Consider the following 20,953-nt stretch of genomic DNA (forward strand, 5'->3'; position numbering starts at 1 on the left):
CCCGCCTATAAGTTGATCCCACAGATAAGTCGAGGGCAGGTTTTGAGCCAACAGTCATGGAATTTTTTATGACCCTTGGATAAGTTGGGGGTTAAACTTAGGGGGGTGTCTGACTGTCGTTTTGTCTGATTTTACCCGAGGCCAGATCCTGAAAAATAATCCACCACTAATTGTTACTTAAGAACTGTAGTCTCTAATTTATTTAAAACATAGTAAAAGATCATAAGATACATCTTTTTAAATTCTGGTCTTCATCACTTTTTTGTAAGCACTATCAGAGTAAGTGCACTGTAAACTACATACCAGTAAAACAGTGGTTCCCAACCTGGTATTCATGTACTCCCAGGGACACTCAACAGGACCTTTAGGGGTACTTGAAAAAGAATGGAATAATGGTAGAAAAAGGCAGGTCATGCTCCAGAATGCCTTGCAAGGACCAGCAAGGCAGGAAGGGAGGTAACTAGTTGGCTGTGAAAGCCCCACTAACAACTAGTTTTTGGTCATCAATTCATGTATGAACCAGTGATTGAAAACCAGCACAGTAAAAAAGCTGAAACATAATATGGAAAGTGATCGATCACCCAGAATTTCTCAGCACACTTCTGGTGCAAAACAGTGCAAAGACAGAATCTTCTGTTCTTCAAACAGATAAAAAGAGAAAACACTGTGATAAATACATGAAGTCTGGGCTTTCATATAGAGGAGATGAGGCTTGTATTATTAATTACAAACGTTTTGCTAATATGAAGGGTGCAATTTATGGAAATGGGCTGCCAAGGGATATGCAAGTGAAAAAGCCGCCTTGGGTGCCCTTCGGAGAGAAAGGCGGAATACCAATCAATCAAAAAAAGGTTGGGAACCACTGCAGGAGAACCATGAATCAAATCCACCTTTATGGTGTCTGGTGTGTTAAGCCAGAAGCTCTACGTACAACATACAACCCATAACACATAACTGGCTATGTGCAATTCAATTCACAGCAGAGAGATGCAGCTGCATATATTTGCAACCCTATTTCTCAGAAGTAGACCCACTGCTTTCCATGGGTGTTATTCTTAAGGAAGGGTGCACTGAATTGTAGCCTGCTTCAAATGGAAAAGAGAATTCCCATCCTGGTGTTTAAAAAAACAGACCTGCTTTGCAAGCATTTGCAAAGCAGAACCAGGCTGCAGCAGAAGGAAGGAGAATAAAAGGTTAACAAATTACTTCTAAGGAGCTGTGCCTACCTGCTGCTTGAGAAACTTGGCGCCTGTCTGAAACCAAACCAAACTTGGCACTTGAGAAACCAGACTTTTCAGAGTTGAAAGGCTTTGCCCTCTGATTAACCTGGAGATAAGGCGAAGTGAGAATTGGAGCTTTGCAAAAATACTACAGGGGGGTATCTACGGTAGGTTGATCTTAACAGGAAGTGGAAGCTAACCATTTCCTGTTGAGAGCAATTTAATTCAGTGTTTTTCAACATTTGCCCTCCGCTGTACCACTTAACATGGTCCACCTATTGGATGTACCACTGAAAGTAACTGGTGATTACTTCATTGCCAGTTACTTCTCAGTTGAGAGGCCAGATACAATGTGACAAACACCAGTAAGAGGCTCTGGTGGACAGAAAGGCTTTTTAGAGCACATGAAAAGCATGTTTTGAAACTCTGTCCACTGAACTAAGCCTCCTACTGATGTTTATTGCATCACATCACTGGTCTTGCTGCCAAGCGGCAGATGTCGGGGGGTCCCACAACTACCACTAGAAACCACTTCAAGTACCATTGGTGTTACACACACCTCTGGTTGAGAAACACTGATCTAGTTATTTTCAAGAGACCAGTCTGCCAAGAGGCAATCTGAAGGTTGCTTTGAGCTTTTAGGCTTATAGTAACTTGGTTTACCCCTTCTCCCGGGGGTAAGTGTTTAAGCAAGTGAATGGGTGTGCAGGGAGGTGTGACCCCCCCCCCCACACACCCATTTACAAGTTTAAACCCTTACCAGAGCAAAAATCCTTTTCCTTAAACTGAGCGCTATAAGCCTACAGGTCAACAATGTCAATGATAATGTCACTTCCTGTTGACCTCCTTTGAGTTTTTTAAAGCATTCTGACTGCCGAGAGGCAGCCTTCAAAGTGCTATAAGCCTGTAGGGTGATAGCTCTCAGTTTAAGGAAGAGGATTTTCATCCCCATAGGAGTTTAAACTTGTAAATGGGTATGCGGGGGAGTCCCCATATCTGCAGTTTCCAGTTTGGGGAAGGCCAGGAACACATCCCCCATGGATAATGGGGCATGCCTGTAATTTGTGTTTCTGAAGTAAAATCTATGAAAGAATGAAAGGAAGCTTGCTCAAGCAAACTCACCACAGCAGCCTTCAACATGGAACACTCCAGACCCACAACTGTATGGGCCACAGAGTGTTGCAGGGTTAGGGGAAAGTTAGCAAAAATGAATTGACTGCCTCCCGTGAATGAATGGTAGTGCCCTTCATTTGAGGAAGAGAGAGTGAGGCCATAACCTAAGGTTTCCTTCCACAATGAAATCCAGGAAATGAGATTGCAAGGAACTGAAGTGCAGATGTTAGTAGTAGTTGGATACACTTGGGAAACTGATGTTGGGATAGTTTGTTCATATTCTTCTCCCTTGCTTCTTATAGTTCTGCAGAGTCTGAAGATCTAGCTGTTCATTTGTATCCAGGAGCTGTGACTATTCAAGGTGTTCTCAGAAGGAAGACTTTATTGAAAGAAGGCAAAAAACCTACAGTAAGACTTTGAATAAATATTTAAAGTGTGTTCTTCATTCCTCCCTTCATTTTCTCTTTCAGAAATGGTCCTGATATATTGATCCAAATAAATAAATATGATCCAAATAAATATTGGATCAGTAGTGTCTGTTCTAGTATTTAACATAAATTTGGTACACAAGAACAGGAAAACTGGCCTTGAGTCATTTGGTAGAAGGGTAGGTTCTAATTTGAATATGTAAGTGAAGTAGTGGTAGCTCATCTCATGGCAAGTGTTCCTATAAATAGATGCTGTTGACAAATCCTTTGAATTCACAGAAGCGCTATTCATGGGTCATGAATAGCAGCAGCAGCATCATTAGGGGGTCGAGCCGTGCAAACAAGCACTTCCCCAAGGGCATACTGCTGCAGTCAGCCCAAGCTCCCCTTCCCCGTCGCTCTCCAGTATGGCCACAGGCCCCAGAGTTCCCACACAAAACGCACAGGGAAAAACCCAGTGCACAGACAAAGAGGCTCGGCACAAGCACTCCTTCGGCAGTGGCACAGCCCTTGGCGGCAATGGCCCCAGGAGCACCCACTTGCAGCATTGAGAGGGCCGAAGGGCTGGAAGCCCACACAGTTGCGCCGTGAAATAGGTCATGACGGCTCTGGCACATCATAGCGATAACGGACAGCTGTTGGAGGGGGAGGGGAATGGACCCCAGGAACTGGGTAACCCCAAACCCAGACCATTTATCAAAGGGGGGCAGCCAGGCCTCAGCGGCTCCCCAAGACCTTAAACCCTGGTCAGGGAGGCTATGGATAGAGTCCTAAAGAAGGAATTACTCTCCATCATTAAGAGGACACTAAAGGAGACCAAGAGGCCCAGAAAGAGGGACAGGTCCCCCAGCCTGTTGTTCTCCCCATTATCCTCCTCCAGTGAGAGCTTCAAAAAGTTACTCCCCCATGAGCTGTACACCCCAAGAAGGGTAAAAAGCAAAAGACAAAGTAGCAGGCCGAAAAGCCACCACTTGCAGAAAAGGACAAAGGAAAATACAGATCCCTGGCCAGGTTAATACCCAAGAGTGGCGTTTTTTCTTCTTCTTCTTCTTCCTCATCTTCCTCTGCTTCCTCAGATTCTGACAGAAAGGAGAGGGAGCTGTCATGGGATGATGCAGAGGGCAAGCAAACCTAAAGGTGCATAGGCTCTTCTGTGTGATCTCTTTTCTAGAATGTTAGGAAAGGCCACCCAATTGCTTAATTTCACCCCAGACTCTGAACCCACCCCAGTCAGCAGCTCTGCAGGCGAGGTGGGGGTGGGGCTGCCATCCTTAGAAACATCTTCCCCAAGGGACTTGCTAAACCTGAGGTCATGCCCTTCCTGGAGTACTTGCAACGGATCCTGGACACTGAATGGGCTAACCCAATCCAGCATAAACATAGCTCCAGGATTATTAGCAAACTATATTCCCTTCCAGAGAAGGTCCTCCAATCCTTGAAGGTTCTGGCAGTGGGTGCCCCAGTGGTGGCACTGTCCTCTAATGATGTTCTCCCCTTAGAAGGGGAAGGGGGCCCAAAAGATAGTTGCAACAAGAAGATGGAGTCCTCACTTAAGGGCAATTTTGAAGTCACCTCGCACACTCTTAGAGCAGCAGCTACCAATTCAATCATGTCCAGGGCAGATTTTCTCTGGGCAGAGGAACTGCTCCCTCAGAACAGGGCCTGTCTATAAAAGAGAGGCTTCATGAGGAAGCTGCTCGAACCATTCACTAATGAGGCTATACTATATCTCCAAAACTAGACATGATAGGGCAAAACGGATGCCATTTTTGGAATCGGCACGCCAAATTCATATCAAACCACCATAAAGTTTGGGAAAAACTTTTCTGGCCCTCAGTTTTGTAGGCCTGTGTTTTCTGTGTAAACCACTTTGTGAACTTTCTGTTGAAAAGCGGTATGTAAATACTGTTAATAATAATAATAATAATAATAATAATAATAATAATAACCTTTTTCCTAGCAACAGGCTCAGGCTTATCCACCAAGGAAGACCTCGGGACCTGATGCCAGATCAGGAGGTGGCCTCTGCCATATTGGGGGGGGGGGCGCTTCCTTGACTTCACAGACTCCTGGCATGATACCACCTCAGGCGCCTGGGTCTTGCAGTCAGTATCAAGAGGTTATCCCCTAGATCAGAGCATTCCCTGAGACTGCTTCTGGCTGGTTCCAGTCACCAGGAATTCTCTTTAAAAAAAAAGCTCAGGGCAATCTAACATCTACTGCAGGTCCATGCCATTGAGAAAGTATGCAGGGAACAGAGGAGCAAGGGAGTCTATTTGGTCCTTTTCCTCGTCCCCAAGAGGAATGGGGACACCAGGGCCATCTTGGATGTAAAATGGCTAAATTGCTTCCTAAGGAAGAGAAAATTCGAGAGCTGCCTGCACAAGTATGACTTCGTGATAGAGAAAAAGAGTTCTATGATTCCCCTTCAATGACACCTCTGCCTTCCGTATATCCCTCTCCCAGGAAAGACAGAGATCTCTTGAGACCCTCCTGAAATCCACCATCAGGGCCAAAGAAGTAGATCTCATAAGAACCTAAGAACAGCCCCACTGGATCAGGCCATAGGCCCATCTAGTCCAGCTTCCTGTATCTCACAGCAGCCCACCAAATGCCCCAGGGAGCACACCTGTTAACAAGAGACCTGCATCCTGGTGCCCTCCCTTGCATATGACATGGCCCATTTCTAAAATCAGGAGGTTGCACATACACATCATGGCTTGTAACCTGTAATGGATTTTTTCTCCAGAAACTTGTCCAGTCCCCTTTTAAAGGCATCCAGGCCAGATGCCATCACCACATCCTGTGGCAAGGAGTTCCGCAGACCAACCACACACTGAGTAAAGAAATATTTTCTTTTGTCTGTTCTAACTCTCCCAACACTCAATTTTAGTGGATGTCCCCTGGTTCTGGTGTTATGTGAGAGTGTAAAGAGCATCTCTTTATCCACTTTATCCTTCCCATGCATAATTTTGTATGTCTCAATCATGTCCCCCCTCAGGCGTCTCTTTTCTAGGCTGAAGAGGCCCAATCGCCGTAGCCTTTCCTCTTAAGGGAGGTGCCCCAGCCCAGCAATCATCTCGTAGTTGCTTTCATGGTGCTGGCCACCCTTCAGGGCCTCATGGTCTCCTTTCAGGATGTGGTGGCCTGGTCCTGTTTCCACACGGATCCCCTTCAATCAATCCTTTCTCCCTTCCTCCATCTGATAGAGAGTGTCTACCCATTCCAGTGACAGCCCAGCTCAGGGATTGCCTGGATTGGTGGCTGGTCCCAGGGAGATTTTCACATGGGAGTCAGCCTGGAGACTTCCTCCCACATCATAGTGACTACAGATGTCGGTCTCCTGGGGTGGGGTGGGGACATAAGCAGAGCAACCTGACCCAGGAGTTTTGGAACTGAAGGAAATCCCAGCACAATATCAACTGGCTAGAACTTGGGGCAATCTGGCTGGCCTTAAAGCAATTCCACAGACAACTACAGGGGGCTCAAGTGCTAGTCAGAATATACAACATGACAGCAAAAGCCTACGTAAACAGGCAGGGAGGCACAAGGTCAGAGCACCTGATGGTGAAGGCCTCCAAACTTTTTCAGTGGACAGAGAACAATCTGGCCCTCCCTAAAAGCAGAATGCCTGGCAGGGGTATCATTCATGGTGGCAGACTGCCTCAGCAAATAGTCCATAAGCAAAACCAAATGGCATCTTCACTCAGAGGCGCTTGCCATGATAACCACCAGATTCGGTCAACCAAATCTAGATCTTTTCACCTCAGGGGACAACGCCCAACCGGCGAGATTCTTTGCAAGGGTAAACACTCTGGAGGTGGAGAACATTGATGCTGTCCAATTCCAATGGCCAGAGGGCCTGCTATATGCTTTTCTGCTCCTGTCCTTTCTGCTACTAACCCTGCAAAAGATCAGGAAGCTACAGGCAGAGGTTCTCCTAGATGCACCCCACTGGCCACGTGGTTCTCAGGGATACTGGCTGTGTTCAATTGACAGTGGGATGGGGTGGCCCCTTCCCATCCAACCAGACCTACTAAGCCGGGGGCCATTGTTACACTCAAGTCCAGAGATGTTCCGCCTGACAGTTTGGCGATTGAGCGGGCACCAAGTGTGGTTACTCTGGGTGGGTAATGAGCATTCTCCTGGCCTCTAGGACAAAGTATATGGCTCAACGTGTAAGTGTTTTGTTCACTGAGTTAGTTCCAGAGGGATTAACAGCCAAGCCCAAGATCAGGCACATCCTGGAGTTCCTGCAGGCTGGGTTGGAGAAGGGGCTTAGCACCAACACACTTAGGCACCAAGTGACAGAACTCAGTAGTATCCTTGGAGAAGAGCTCTAACCTAACTTCTCCACACATCCCCATGTTAAGTGATTCCTAAAAGGGGTGGTGCTCCTTAACCCTCCTACAGTACACAGATTCTCCACCTGGGATCTGCGGAATGTCCTGTCAGCTATGATGGGGTCCCCCTTCAAGCCCGTGGCTATGGCCCCAATGCAGGAGGTGACCTTCAAGACCCTCTTCTTGGTCACCATCACCTTCCCCAATACCTTTACCAGGCATTACAGGCTTGATCTGACTGCCTCTGCGGAGGCTTCCTTTGGTAGAAGTGTCTTGCAAAGGGTCCTGCCGCAGTAGAGGGAGTTCTCATCCAGTCCACCCTGATGATATGTTGCTATGGCATATCCCATGCAGTCCAGAATTAACCCTTTCCTTTTCCAGGGAAAAATGGAATTCCTTATCTGTGAATATCCTATTATTGGAAGAAGGTTTGTTCTGCTCACCCGGAGGAACGAGACTTTGCTTCCTCTGTGACCCATTACAGGTTGGGTGGAAGTAGCTAGGAATCCCTGAGGCCAGACTTCCTACCCTGCCCCACTTCCCTGAGGAATCTGTTCAGGAGGTGTTTCCTCCCTGTAAATAGATGTTTCTTATCTACTCAGCCCTCCACTTGGTGGGCCAAGTTTTTGTTCCAGTTATAGACAGTTCCTGGCATTGGTACTGTGGTCAAACCCGTTTCTGGGGGAGGGATTCTAGCCCTTGCTCTTCAGACTAGGGCTGGGATACCCTCCCATCAGAGGAGGAGATATCATCAGCAAATCTGACCCTGCCTCGTGGAGTGGGAGGGACATTCCACACACTCCAGAATGAACCCTTCCTCTTCCAAGAATAGAATATTCATAGGAAAGGAATTCCATTTTTTTTCCTGATATTCAGTCGAAATCTCTTCTCTTGCAGTTTGTACTTGTTGGATCCAGTTCTACTTTCAGTGACAGTTGAGAACAAATTTGTCCTTCCATATGACAGTCCTTCAGGTATTTGAAGTTCAGGTATTTGAAGAGCGCTATCATATCCCATCTCAGCCTTCTCTTCTTCAGGCTGAACATACCAGGTTTCCTCAACCTTTCTTCGTAGGGCTTGTCCTCCAGCCCTCTGATCATCCTTGTCGCTCTTCCCTGAACCCACTCCAGTTTGACTGCATCTTTCTTAAAGTGGGGTGTCCAGAATTGGACACAGTACTCCAGGCAAGGTCTAACCAATGCAGAGTAAAGCGGAACCACAACTTCTCACGACTTGGAAACTACGGTTCTACTAATGCAGGCTAAAATTGCATTTGCCTTCTTTGCAGCTACATCACATTGCTGACCCATGTTCATATTGTGATCCACTGCAACTTCAAGTTCCCTCTCACATGTTGTGGTACCAAGCCAGGTATCTCCCATTCTGTACCTGCATCTTTGCTTATTTTCACCTAAGTGCAGAACGTTGCATTTGTCCCTGTTGAACTTCATCTTATTCATTTCAGTGAGCATTCCATTTTGTCTAGATCAGGGGTGTTCAAACTTTTTGGCAGGAGGGCCACATCATCTCTCTGACACTGTGTCAGGGGCTGGGAAAAAGAATTAATTTACATTTCAAATCTTAATAAATTTAGATAAATAAATATATTAGCAATAGAACTTATATGAATGAATGAAGGTCTTGCTCAAGGCCTATAAAAGGCCTTGCACAAAGCAAGGTTGGCCTTTCCTTTGCTGCCACTGCTGCATCACAGATGTGAAACAGCAAGCAGTGGAGGAAGCCCTCGTCCCCGCAGCTCACGCGAAAGGTCGAACGGTTGGCCGTCATGCTGAGAGCAGTTGCATCAGGCCAGCACAGGCTCCAGCAAGTCTCCAGAGGGCCAGAGGCTCACTGGAGACTGGGGACTCCCTGAGGGCTGGATTGGGACTCCTCAAGGGCCGCAAATGGCCCTAGGGCCGGGGTTTGGGCACCCCTGGTCTAAAGGCTTCTACTTCCTGTAGAAGGCACCCCTTCCTGAAGGCTTCTACTGTATCTGCTACTCATCCCAGTTTGGTGTCATCTGCAAATTTGATGAGGCCCCCTTGTATCCCTTCATCCAAGTCATTGATGTTAAAGAGAACCAGGCCCTGGGGAACCCCATTCAAAATTGTCTTCCAGGTTGATGCAAAGCCATTGACAAAGCCTTTTGTGTATAGCTGTCCAACCAGTTGTGAATTCATCTAATGATAGTGTCATCTAGCCCTTATTTTACCAACTTGCTGATATCATGTGGAACCTTGTCAAATGCTTTACTGAAGTCAAGATAAATTACATCCACAGCATTCCCACCGTCCAGTAAGCTAGTAACCCAATCAAAAAAGGAGATGAGATTTGTCAGGCAAGATTTAGTTTGGACAAATCCATGCTGGGTTCTGTTGATCACTAAGTTGTTTTCTAGATCTGTGCAGACTGTGTGTTGTTTAATTTGTTCTAGTATCTTCCCTGGTGTTGAAGTCAGACTGATAGGTCTGTAATTTTCTGGGTCTTCCCCCCCCCCTTTTTAAAGATTAGTCGACCACAGTAGCTCACTTCCAGTCTCACAGTTGGAAGTCTCCTCCAGAATTTCTCAAAGATAATTGACAGAAGCTCTGCAAGTTCCTTTAGTACTCTAGGATGCCTTTCATTTGGTCCAAATGACTTGAATTCATTGAGATAAGTGGTTTCTGACTAGTTCCCAGTCAATCCTAATCTGCGAATCTGTGTTGTTCAGGTGGGGATGTAATCATATCCCTCCTATCAACCAAAGATCCAGCACCCATATTTGTACAATCCTCCTTCCAAGAGAAGACAGACACATAGTAAGAGTTGAGCAACTCTGCCTTCTCTTTATCTCTAGGCACCAATTGGCCGTCCATGGAGCAATATCACTCCCTCATTTCTTTTCCTCTTCCTTCGGGCACACCTTAAAACCTTTTTTGTTGTTATTGACATCCCTGGCCAGCCTTAGCTCATACTGAGCTTTAGCATTCCTGACTCTCATCCTATAAGACCAGACTACCTGTCTGTACTCCTCCCTGGTGATCCGTCCCATCTTCCATTTCCTATACATGTCTTTTTAAATCTTCAACTCACCACCAAGATGCTTGTGCAACCATTCTGGCTTTTTGAGGTGTTTTCCCCTTTTCTTTTTCATAGGAATTTTTTTCTGACTGTGTCTGTAGAAGCTGCTTCTTAAGGAGCTCCCACCCCTCTTGGTCCCTTTTTTTCCCCATTAATTCATCAACCCATTATTATTATTATTATTATTGTTGTTGTTGTTGTTGTTGTTATTTGTATACCGCTTTTCAACGAAAAGTTCACAAAGCCGTTTACAGAGAAAAATCAAATAACTAATGGTTCCCTGTCCCAAAAGGGCTCAAAATCTAAAAAGATGCAACACCAGCAGACAGCCACTAGAAAAGACACTGCTGGGGTAAGGAGGGGCAGTTACTCTCCCTCTGCTAAATGGGAACCCATGGGATCTTACCTATCATTTCTCTGGTTAAAATCAGCCTTCCTGAAATCCAAAGTACAGGTTTCACTGCATATTCCTTTAATTTCCCATAAGATTGAGAATTCGAACAGTTCACTATCACTTTCCCCTAAGGTTCCTTCTGCTTTGACCCCATCAACCAATTCCTCCTTATCAGTTAAGATCAGGTCAAGAATGGCCCCTCTCCTTGTTCCTTCCTCTGCAGATTAAGTTATTCTCCAGGCGCAACAGGAATTTATTGGAACTCCTATGCTTGACTGAGTTAGGGCACAATCCTAACCCCTCATGTCAGTGCTTTCCAGCACTGGCGTAGCAGTGCCAATGGGACATGTGCTGCATCCTGCAGTTGGGTGTCATTCACAGAGGCCTCCTCAAAGTAAGGGAATGTCTGTTCCCTTACCTCAGAGCTGCATTGCCCTTATGTCAGTGCTGGAAAGCACTGACATAAGGGATTAGGATTGTGCCCTTAGTCTCACAGCAGTTATCTTGATAGTTAAATAGTTATATCCTGATATCCCCCATTACAACCACCTCATGTTTCCTAGCAGTGTCTGGCAGTCGTTTCAAGAAAACATCATCCACCTCCTCCCCTTGGCCTGGTGGTCTATAGTAGACACCCACCACAATGTTGTAGCTTTTCCCCATACTGTTTACCCAAATGCTGTCCATGGGGCTACCTGGACCATTTGGGGGAATTTCTGAGCTGGTGTAAAAATTTTGACATATAATGCCACCCCCTCCTCTTTTACCACATCTTCCTGAACAACTGACATGGTAATCATTGAAAGTACAGGTTGTTGTAATGACCTCAGAAATTACTAAAACATTTGTATCTAACTTGGTTCAAAACAGGTGAGAAATGAGGGCAGCTCATCCAGTTATCCAAATGAAATGGGTGCTTTGAGTGATGGGCTGCGGAGATAGCAAAATCATGGGAGATGCTCTGCACCCCACACCTACCTGTCACCTCTCTCAGCCCACTGTCTGCCTGGTCACTGAGAGCATAAGGATATGGGTGGGATGGGATGGCTATTCTCCTCCTCAAGTACTGATGCCAACAATTGCATCAGCAGAACTAGAGGGGGGGATAAGAACTGCTATACTCTGGCTCCCAGTGGCTCTCCTGGAAGCCATCCAAAAAGGAGAGTCATTGGGAAGAGGGTCAAACCTTCATTACATCTGCCACCACATAGTGCTTTTTCAAAGCAGACCAGGTACAGAGGAGTTAATGTGAAAGCTTGCCCTAGTAAGTGAATCATCCTCCTTAAAAAAAAAATTTTTTTTAAGCCTTGACCGATCATCCACATCATGTTGCCTTCTTCATTTTCTTGTAGTTGTTGTTTGAGACCATAGTTCAGTGGTAAAGCACGGGCTTTGCATGCAGAAGTTAACAGGTTCAATGCTTAATATTTCCAAATACTGCAGAGAGTTTACTATCTGAAAATGTGAGTGAGCCACAGCAAGTCAGTGTGGTTAATCCTGAGTTACACAGATCAATGGTTTGACTCCTGTATGAGGACTCGATATAAGACAGTTCCCAGTTTGGGGATAGAATATAACGACTGTGGCTGACCAAAGTTTCTTGTACTGATTTGTAATTGGAAGGCTCACTACAGCACAGTTTGAGAATCTTAATCCTAAATTTATTTTATGTATTGTCTTTGTTCTGAAAGTATTATTCTGCTCAAAGCTTTTAAAGGGGAATAGAGCTAAAAATGTAAACAAAGAAATAAAAATGAAATGGCATAGATCACTCAGAGTTATTAATCTGACACTTTGTTCCTTCAGGTAGCATCTTGGACCAAATACTGGGCAGCACTTTGTGGAACTCAACTTTTCTATTATGCTGCAAAGTCTTTGAAAGCAACAGAGAGAAAACATGTATGTATTATAAACTAGTCCATTTCTGACTTGTATGCTTGATTTTTGGCCAGAGAGCCAATTTAAAGTTGCATACATCTTCTGGTTTTTTTAACTATAAAATGGGTTTGTTCCCATAGTCTTGCTCATGCAACACTGCAAGGGATATTCCTTGCCACCACCTTCCTACTCAGCCACCAAAGCCCCTCCTCTGGTCCTGTACTGCTTCTGAGTGTTAGAAGATCCTCTGGAACAGTGTATAATGTGAAGGAAAGTCACTGAATGCTGGTTAGGGGGGGAGGGAATTCCTTGAACCAAGGCACAAGCAGCTTCTGGAACTTATGGAAAATACCTTTGCCTGATTTCTGAGAATTTCCTCCCCCTTTCCCAATGTCGAATCATTCCTGAGGATCCCTCAGCCCTCAGGACCAATTTCTCTGGGGGGGTGGGGGTTGCTGTGCAGAAGAAAGGACAGGAAAGATTCCATGTGCTTGTGCTGTTGCACAAGCATGGTTGGATGCAACTGCATGTCTTGGATCTTTTGAGTCTTCATTCCCTGTCCTCTCTCTGCTTCACTGTTGGAGAGAGAAGTTTAGGTCCCTTCCTTTTTTTCAAGGTAGTGCTCTGCCTTTTTCTCTTGGCAGTAAGATAAACCTCTTTCCTTCTCCCTTTCATTGGGTGTATTGTGTCTTTCTACAACCATGAAGCTTTTTGTTGCTGTTTTTCCTTTAACTGCTTTTACTGTCTGAATGCTTGCTGCTCTGCCCACTCTTCTATCTCACTTCTCTTTTGTAACTCCTCCATCTTGGTTTCCTGCTGCCAAGCAGCTAAACAGCAGTCTTAAAAAGACATTTCAAACTATAAATCTTCCCTCTGAAAGACTCAAATCTGAAAGCAGATTTGTGAAAGCAGCCTTTATGAGTTCAGTTGGATCAGTCTTGGCATTCAAAAAGTGCACACCAAGCACAAATGAAGAGTGCAGCTATTTAGCAGGCTAAAAGTAGCCTGATCTCTGCAGTCCTAGATCTGTAATTGTACATTTCATTAGTACTTCAGAGTGTTCTGATCTCTGAATCTCCTTAATTTAGTAGATATAATCTAATTATCAATGGATTTTTCTTCTGCGGTTTTATCTCAACGTGATGAAAAGGGCCCTTTAAATTAAAGAGAAAAAGACGTTTAACAATAGCCTCGTTAATGTAGGAGAGGGCAGTCAGAAGACAATCCAGTAATCATTCTCTCTCCAGGCACTAAGAACAGCTTCACTCCAAGACAAGAATGAAAGAATGCAAACTGGAAGTGATTATCACCTCCTCCATTATTCCCCCCCTCCCCTATGGCTCCCAATGAAGGCCTTTCTAAGTGCCTGGAGAGAGACTGATTGTCTGCCGGATGCCTCTGTCATGCATTACAAAGATCAGCAAGCTATTTTTAAGTCGCTGAGCAAAGGGACATTGTTTTTTAAATGGATTTGCTTTTAACACCCACATGAGTTCTGGGAACCCTCATGGATACCAAGACTCAACCTGTATATGTTTCTCTCTCATTTCAAAGGGTCACATGTTCCTCCCCCCCAAACCAGAATATTGAATAATTTGGATTTAGGTCATTCAGATTATTTCAGACAAGCTGAAAAGCAAACTCCAGCCATCAAACACTGTTGTAGACGGTTAAATAATTTTTGCCATTTTTTTGATGCTTACATTATTGGTTAAGCCAAGGCTGAAGGAAATACTTGAGGTAACTGCCTCAGTACCATCTCACCAGCTTCAATTAAGACTGTTCTTCAGCCGTTTGAATCTTGGCCACGGTGGTTCATGCTTTAGTAAGTTCAAGATTGGACCTCGGTAACCCGCTGTACATGGGGCTGTTCTCTAAGACATTGCAATTATTGCAGAATGCAGCGGTCCAGGGGTTTATGGGGGCTAGAGGATATGACCCTCTGGACCACTGCTTCAGCAGTTGCACTGGCTGCCCATTCATTTCCAGTCCCAATTCAAGGTGCTAATACTAACCTTTGAGGCCCTCCCTGATTTGGAGTCCAGGCTATCTGAAAGACTGCCTCCTTCCATACATTCCAGCACGACTTCTTAGGTCATATGAGGGGTTATTCTACAAGTGGTCGTGGCTCGGGAGCAACAGTGCCACAGCTATGGAATTATCTTCCTGGAATTGAGAACTACTCCTTCTCTTATCGCTTTTCATCGAGGTCTCAAAACATACCTGTTTTGTCTGGCATTTGATTGCTGAGTGGTTATTCGCCCTCTGTGCTTCTAAAATACTGATATGGCTTGACTGCTTCCCTGGACTAATTTGTTCCCCCAAAGGCTCAATGAGAGGTGTTAGGTTTTACTTCGTCTCTACGTTTCAGTTTTACTGTTATAAAATAATATAAAAAATATTAATATAAAAAATATTAATATAAAAAAATAAAAATATTAATATTTTTAATGCTTTGTTTGATTCTTCTAGTTTGTTTCTTTATACCTACTGTGATACTTTGTACATTTATTATGGAGCTTTGTAAGCTGCCTTGGGCATTTGCTTTGGCATGGGAAAGGTGGGATATAAATTTCTCAAATAAAACAAATAATTCTACTGTGACAGTTAATCACCAGAGATCAGGCTGGAAAATAGCAATGGCAGGAAGGTCTGGTTGCATGCCTTGGTCTTCCCTTGAGGAATTTGAGAGTGAATGAGGAACAGGTTGCATGTGAAGTGTGCCTGTCTTTCTGTCGCCACAACTGCTTTGTACACATTGATGGAAAAGTGTTTTATAACAAATAAAAATAACTTCTCATCGTGTTATGAAATGGATTGCCAGTAAGTTCAGGAAACACCAAACCAAGTATTTCCTCACACATCAATAACTTCTTAGAGTTCATTTCTGTAAGATGTGTAGATGACCAGAATGTTAGATGGCCTTAAAAAAGAGGATTAGACAAATTTATAGAAGCTACATCTATTAATGGCTGTTAGTCAGTATAGCCAAACTGAACCTCCATGTTCTGAGGCAGTGTACCTGTGAGTGCAACACGATGGAGTCAGTCTTCATACCCTTTTTGTGAGTTTTCCAGAAGCATCTAGCTGTCTGTTGTTGGAAACAAACTGTTGGACTAGTTGTACCTTTGGTCTGATCCAGCCAGGGAAGTTTATGGTCTTGTGATGTTTGAAGTAGCTTAACTGAATTGTAGACAAAAGAAAGCACAATGTTGTTGGCAACCTTCAGTCTCGAAAGACTATGGTATCGCGCTCTGAGTGGTGGTTCTGGAACAGCGTCTAGTGTGGCTGAAAAGGCTGATTCGGGAGTGACAATCCCTTCCACACCGGGAGCAAGTGCAGTCTGTCCCTGGTCTGTCTCCCTGGCTATGGGAGTAAGCACAAGTAACCATGTGCACAAGTAACCATGTTAATCCATTAGAAGAGTTTCATGCAGGGAAACCTTTGCAACAATATTTGCACTGTTGCTTACACACCTACTTTGTCACAGAATAGGTGTACAAGCAAATCAAAAGTCACAAAGTAGGTGTGTCAGCATCAGTGCAAATCATACCCAGCTCATCTTTCTTCATTTCTTATTACTTTCACTATTGTTATTGTTTAATGTCCAACCTAATGTCCTGGCAGACTCAAAAGCTTATACAGACAGGGGGGGCCTGTCTCCACAGTCCCCATGTCCCCCATTCTCCCAATAACATTGTTGAAAGGCTTACCAGGACAAAAATGTTATTGCTTTCACAGGCCATATAAGCATTCAAGCTTATAGCAGTGCTCAGGCAGGCTGCTGGAATGCTTGAAAATTAGATTGATGCAAATGGGAAGCAGTTAACTTCCTCCTTCCTTTTAGCATTAGTCTAGTCTTTTCAACATTCAGGCTGCCAGCAGCCTGCCTGAGCATCTCTATAAGCTTGAATGCTTACAGCGACCTGTTAAAGCAAGAACATTTCCCCCCCAGTAAGCCTTTCAACAATGTTAATAGATGCTTGGGGGATACTTGGGGGCCCCAGATCCACAGATACTGGATATGGGGACCCATCTATACTTTTAATTTTGATTGGTCCTAGTAACGATGTTTCTTTCCTGCTCCTGACACAATGCAACCGAATTGTGGTTGTGCCACTTCATAATGTACGTTGTCAGCATTATTTCCAGGTCCACTCTAACCAGTAGGCACCACAGAAGAGCTCTGACTCTCCCCACAGGGTCCGCCACACCTTTTTCCATCTTCTCCACCAAATCCTCTACCTGTCCTGTTGCTTTTTCAGTTAGTGACGAGGGCATACAGGAAATATCACCTGAAACAGATGTGCCATCTGTTGACTAGGTACACTCATCTATGGTTTTAAAATATTCTAACTTCTGTAAAGTAACAACTCCATTGTATTTTTTTTCAACTATTTTGCATTATTGTGATGGTTAAACAAACCTAGTGTTACCTTTGTTCTCTTTTTTCTTGTATTTATTGCAAATCTATCTGAACCATTTTGCATTTCATTGATGTGTGTATTGTGGTTTATTTTTTTCAGTTCAAATCTACACCAAGTAAGAATGTGTCAGTAGTTGGCTGGATGGTAATGATGGCTGATGACCCAGAACATCCAGATCTCTTCCTGCTCACAGATTCTGAAAAAGGTCAGTAACATTGAAAACTGAATTTCCATGCTAGGTTCAGTTGTTGTGAGCAGTGGGTGGTCCTTTAGTATGGGAGCAGGGGAGTAACTATCTTTTTTACCATTAGTTGAGGGTAGACTTGAATTATGAAAACATTTCTGCATGTGAATTATGCAAACTAATTATGCAAGCTTCTTGTTAACTATGGAACATCTGATAGCATTCTTGTACAAGTACAGAATGTATAAAATTTCTTGAGGGGAGAAGGCAGCTCTCTGACACTTTAATTTATTCAAAAAATTATGTTTTCCTGTTACCACATGTAACCACCGCTCAGTGACCTACAGAAGTGCACCCATGTGGATGCTGGAACATGCCTATTCTATGGACCTTTAACTGTTAGCTGGTGACACACCTCAAAGGGGGGTTGTCATTCTAAAGATTTAAGAGGGAGACAGGAGGCAGTAGTAATCAAAAAGTATGGCATTTATTGAAGGTCCGGTGACAGTTTTGAGCCAGAAAAAAATAATTGAATTAAGACTGGAGAAAGGAAATCACTCCAAATTGTCAAAAGGGCTGGCTTGCTGCACCCATTTCAGAACTTAGGTAAAGAGAGGATGATAGAGGAGGCATAAGGTTGATAGAAGTCCATTGTCCCTTTATTTGCTGAAATGACTTTGTTTTTCTTTAGTGATGGGATGTTCAAATGTTTGTACCATGCTCTGCAGGTCAGATAAGATCATCTGGCAAATGCAGTTACTCTTGGAAAATTTCTTACATCAGGCAAGCAGGAGCAATTAAAAATGACCTTTTAAATGTCTTGGGCTCTATGCGTTTAACCCTGGCCATGCATGCATATGGCCAAGCATTGACCTTGAACAAAAAGACACACATCTGGGGTAACCCACTGCAAGTTGATGTGCTGGGTAACACCCCCACTTTATAGTACAGATGGAGCCTGTTTATCTGCGGATTTTACATCTGCGGATCAATGTGGGTCTGTCAGATGTAAGGAATGGCACCAGAATGCATGTCTCTTGTTGTCTTGTGTTCTCGCTGAGGCATTTGGTGGGCCACTGTGAGATACAGGAAGTTGGACTAGATGGGCCTTTGGCCTGATCCTGTGGGGCTGCTGTTATGTTCAGACGTAGCCCTGCCTGAACCTTCCAAAGGGAACCGGAGCTGTGATCCAGTCACAGCTGGAGGGCTGTGATCCAGAGGGCTGGAGGGCTTTCTGAAGCGCACAGAGAATGTGTGCATCCGCCACGGCCTCTGCAGGCTTCAGAATAGCCCATAGAGGCAAAAAAATGCAACTTCCTGTTTTCCTCAGGAAACTGGAAGTGATGTCTTGATGCCTTTTAAGGCTTTCTGAGGCCCAGAAAAGCCCTCCAGATGTGAATATGTGGCTTCTGCAGGCTTCAGAAAGCCCTCTGGCGGGGACTAGAGTACAGCTTTGGTCCTCTTCAGAGGGCTTAAGGGGCTGAAGATCGTGGATTTGATTACACAGGCCAACACACATTTTGCTTCCTTAAATGTTACACCAATTCCTGGGTATATTTGGTGTGCTGATTCCAAAAATGGTATCAAAAATGGAAAAAGTGCAAGCAAGGGCAACCAAAGTGATGAGGAGGCTGGAGCACCTTCTGTATGAGGAAAGGCTACAATATTTGCGACTTTTTGACTTAGGCATGGTCTCATTTGAACAACAGTAAGCATCTGCCTCTTACAAGTGGAAGAATTGAAACTCTGAAGGGCCTTGTTACCTGTGGTGAAACATTAGACATTAATGAGAGATAGAATTTTCGGTCTCTATGCTATCTTTTATCTCTTAGGCTATCTTTATGGGTTCCCTTCACTTTGTTTTTAATAAAGGTCAGATATGACCTTTTCTTGAGGAAGACCAGTTCAGTTTACTGAAAGTAACTATTTGGGGTCTGTAGGTAATACGGGTTGTCAGTGCTTTTTTTGTTAAAAAAAAAAAAAAAAGGTGCAGGAACTCACAACTTGTTAATCTTTTATTTATTTATCCCATGCATGTATACTCAGAAGTAAGTCCCATTATAGCCAATGGGGCTTACTCACAGGAAAGTGTGGATAGGATTGTAGCCTGAGAGCCCAAACCTATGCATGCCTACTCAGAAGGAAGTCTCATTATATTAAATGGGGCTTACTCCCAGGGAAGTGTGGACAGGATTGTAGCCTGAGTTCCCTTGGGATTAGACTGCCAACTTTTTCCACCAGCTGGTGGAAACTCCAGTGGTGTTTATCAAACTCCAGTGGTGTTTATCCAAACTCCAGTGGTGTTTATCAGCAGGGTAAGCTTCAGCAGCTGGATTTCTGCTGGATTTCTGCTGCTAAAGCTTTGCACACTAGCAGCAGGTCGGTTTTGCTAGCTAGTTCACAGTGGCAACTGATTGACTAGTAAGTGTGGGGCACTGGGGCTTCAGGCTGTGATCCTAGCCACACTTTCCTGGGAGAAAGCCCCATTGACTCTAATGGGACTTACTTCTGAGTAGACATGCCTAGGATGGGGCTCTGAGGCTGCAATCCTACCCACATTTCCTGGGAGTAAGCCCCATTGACTACAATGGGCCTTACTTCTGAGTAGATATGCATAGGGTTGGGCTCTGAGGCTGTAATCCTACCCACACTTTCCTGGGAGTAAGCCCCGTTGACTAATGGGACTTACTTCTGAGTAGACATGCTTAGGACTTGGCTGGCAACTGATGCAGGAGGCAGAGACACTGATGGGAGGGGCTGAACTGGCAGGATGAGTCCCTCTGAAGCCTGCCCCCCTCCACCTTCCTCTCACCTGCTCGCTGCTCATGGCTGCGCAGCGGCTGCTGGTCCCTACGCTGAGTATAATGGAAAGGGGGGTGAAAGTGGCACAGGGTGGGCGAGCGGGATCTATGACATCCCGGTGGCCCACTGCAGGACTGTCCCAGGAGCAGCTGTGTTGAGGGAAGTCCCGTTGCTCCGCAACCGTTTCTGACTCATGAAGCACCGTGATTGGCTCACCCCGCCCTGCCTCCCTTAACCCAGAGCCGAATCTCAACCACCCAGCCGCCCACAAACCCCAGGGCTCTGATTGGCTGAGAGAGGAAATGGGCGTGTCCATGAGAAGCAGACTTGGCTGTTGCTTTATTGTTTTATGTATGACCTATATTTGATGTGATCTTTTTTACACTTTTAATAGAATGTTTTTTAATTCATATTTTTAAAAGATTCAGTTAACTTGAAGCATTATATGCCTCTTTATTATTTGTAATAGGTTTCCCTCCTTTTATCATCTAGGAAACTCATACAAGTTTCAAGCTGGTAACAGGATGAACGCAATGCTGTGGTTCAAGCATCTGAGTGCTGCCTGCCAAAGCAACAGGCAACAGGTGAGAGAACAAGAACTATGAATCATCTTTACCTTGCAAGTAACAGTGAATGCTGGTTGTTGATGATAAAAAGCAGAAGAGTCTTTCATAGAATAATTATTATTCTGTTAATGTACAAATAAGAGTAACAACTTGGAAAAGATTCTTGCCAATGCTGGCACCTCAGGAGCTTTGAATTGCTCTTCCTAAGAGATGCAATCACAGAATTTCTGCAGTTACATTTGCCTGGGCCCCGAGAGAGCCTGCATCTACCCAGGAACAAAGAGAACTTTTCAATTGTCCCTAGGCCCCCTTCTATACTTAAACATGTTTTTATGTTCATGATTGAGTTCATTTAATCACTTAAATTTGGTTCTGGTGATAAACTCTGTGTCTAGTTCAGAAGTACCATTTCAGGTTTGGATGAGCACCATAGATATTCGCCTATGAGTCGACCTCACAGATAAGTTGAGGGGAGGTTTTGAGCCAAAAAGCACATGGAATTTTCTGTGACCCTTGGATAAGTCAGGGGATTAAACTT

The 20,953-nt window shown here is 44.5% G+C and overlaps 1 protein-coding gene across 4 annotated transcripts in view; it reads left to right on the forward strand.

The window, feature by feature from the left end:
• The window catches only part of RALGPS2 (Ral GEF with PH domain and SH3 binding motif 2), a 193,099-nt gene that overhangs the window by 164,620 nt on the left and 7,526 nt on the right, over positions 1-20,953 (forward strand). For all 4 annotated transcript variants that reach the window (XM_066623551.1, XM_066623548.1, XM_066623549.1 and 1 more), the window contains 4 exons: positions 2,636-2,741; positions 12,365-12,457; positions 16,963-17,068; positions 20,342-20,433. In XM_066623551.1, coding sequence (XP_066479648.1) covers positions 2,636-2,741; positions 12,365-12,457; positions 16,963-17,068; positions 20,342-20,433 — 397 coding nt within the window. The remainder of the gene's footprint in view (positions 1-2,635; positions 2,742-12,364; positions 12,458-16,962; positions 17,069-20,341; positions 20,434-20,953) is intronic.

This window comes from Tiliqua scincoides, chromosome 4, assembly GCF_035046505.1.
Source record: "Tiliqua scincoides isolate rTilSci1 chromosome 4, rTilSci1.hap2, whole genome shotgun sequence".
Taxonomy (NCBI): domain Eukaryota; kingdom Metazoa; phylum Chordata; class Lepidosauria; order Squamata; family Scincidae; genus Tiliqua; species Tiliqua scincoides.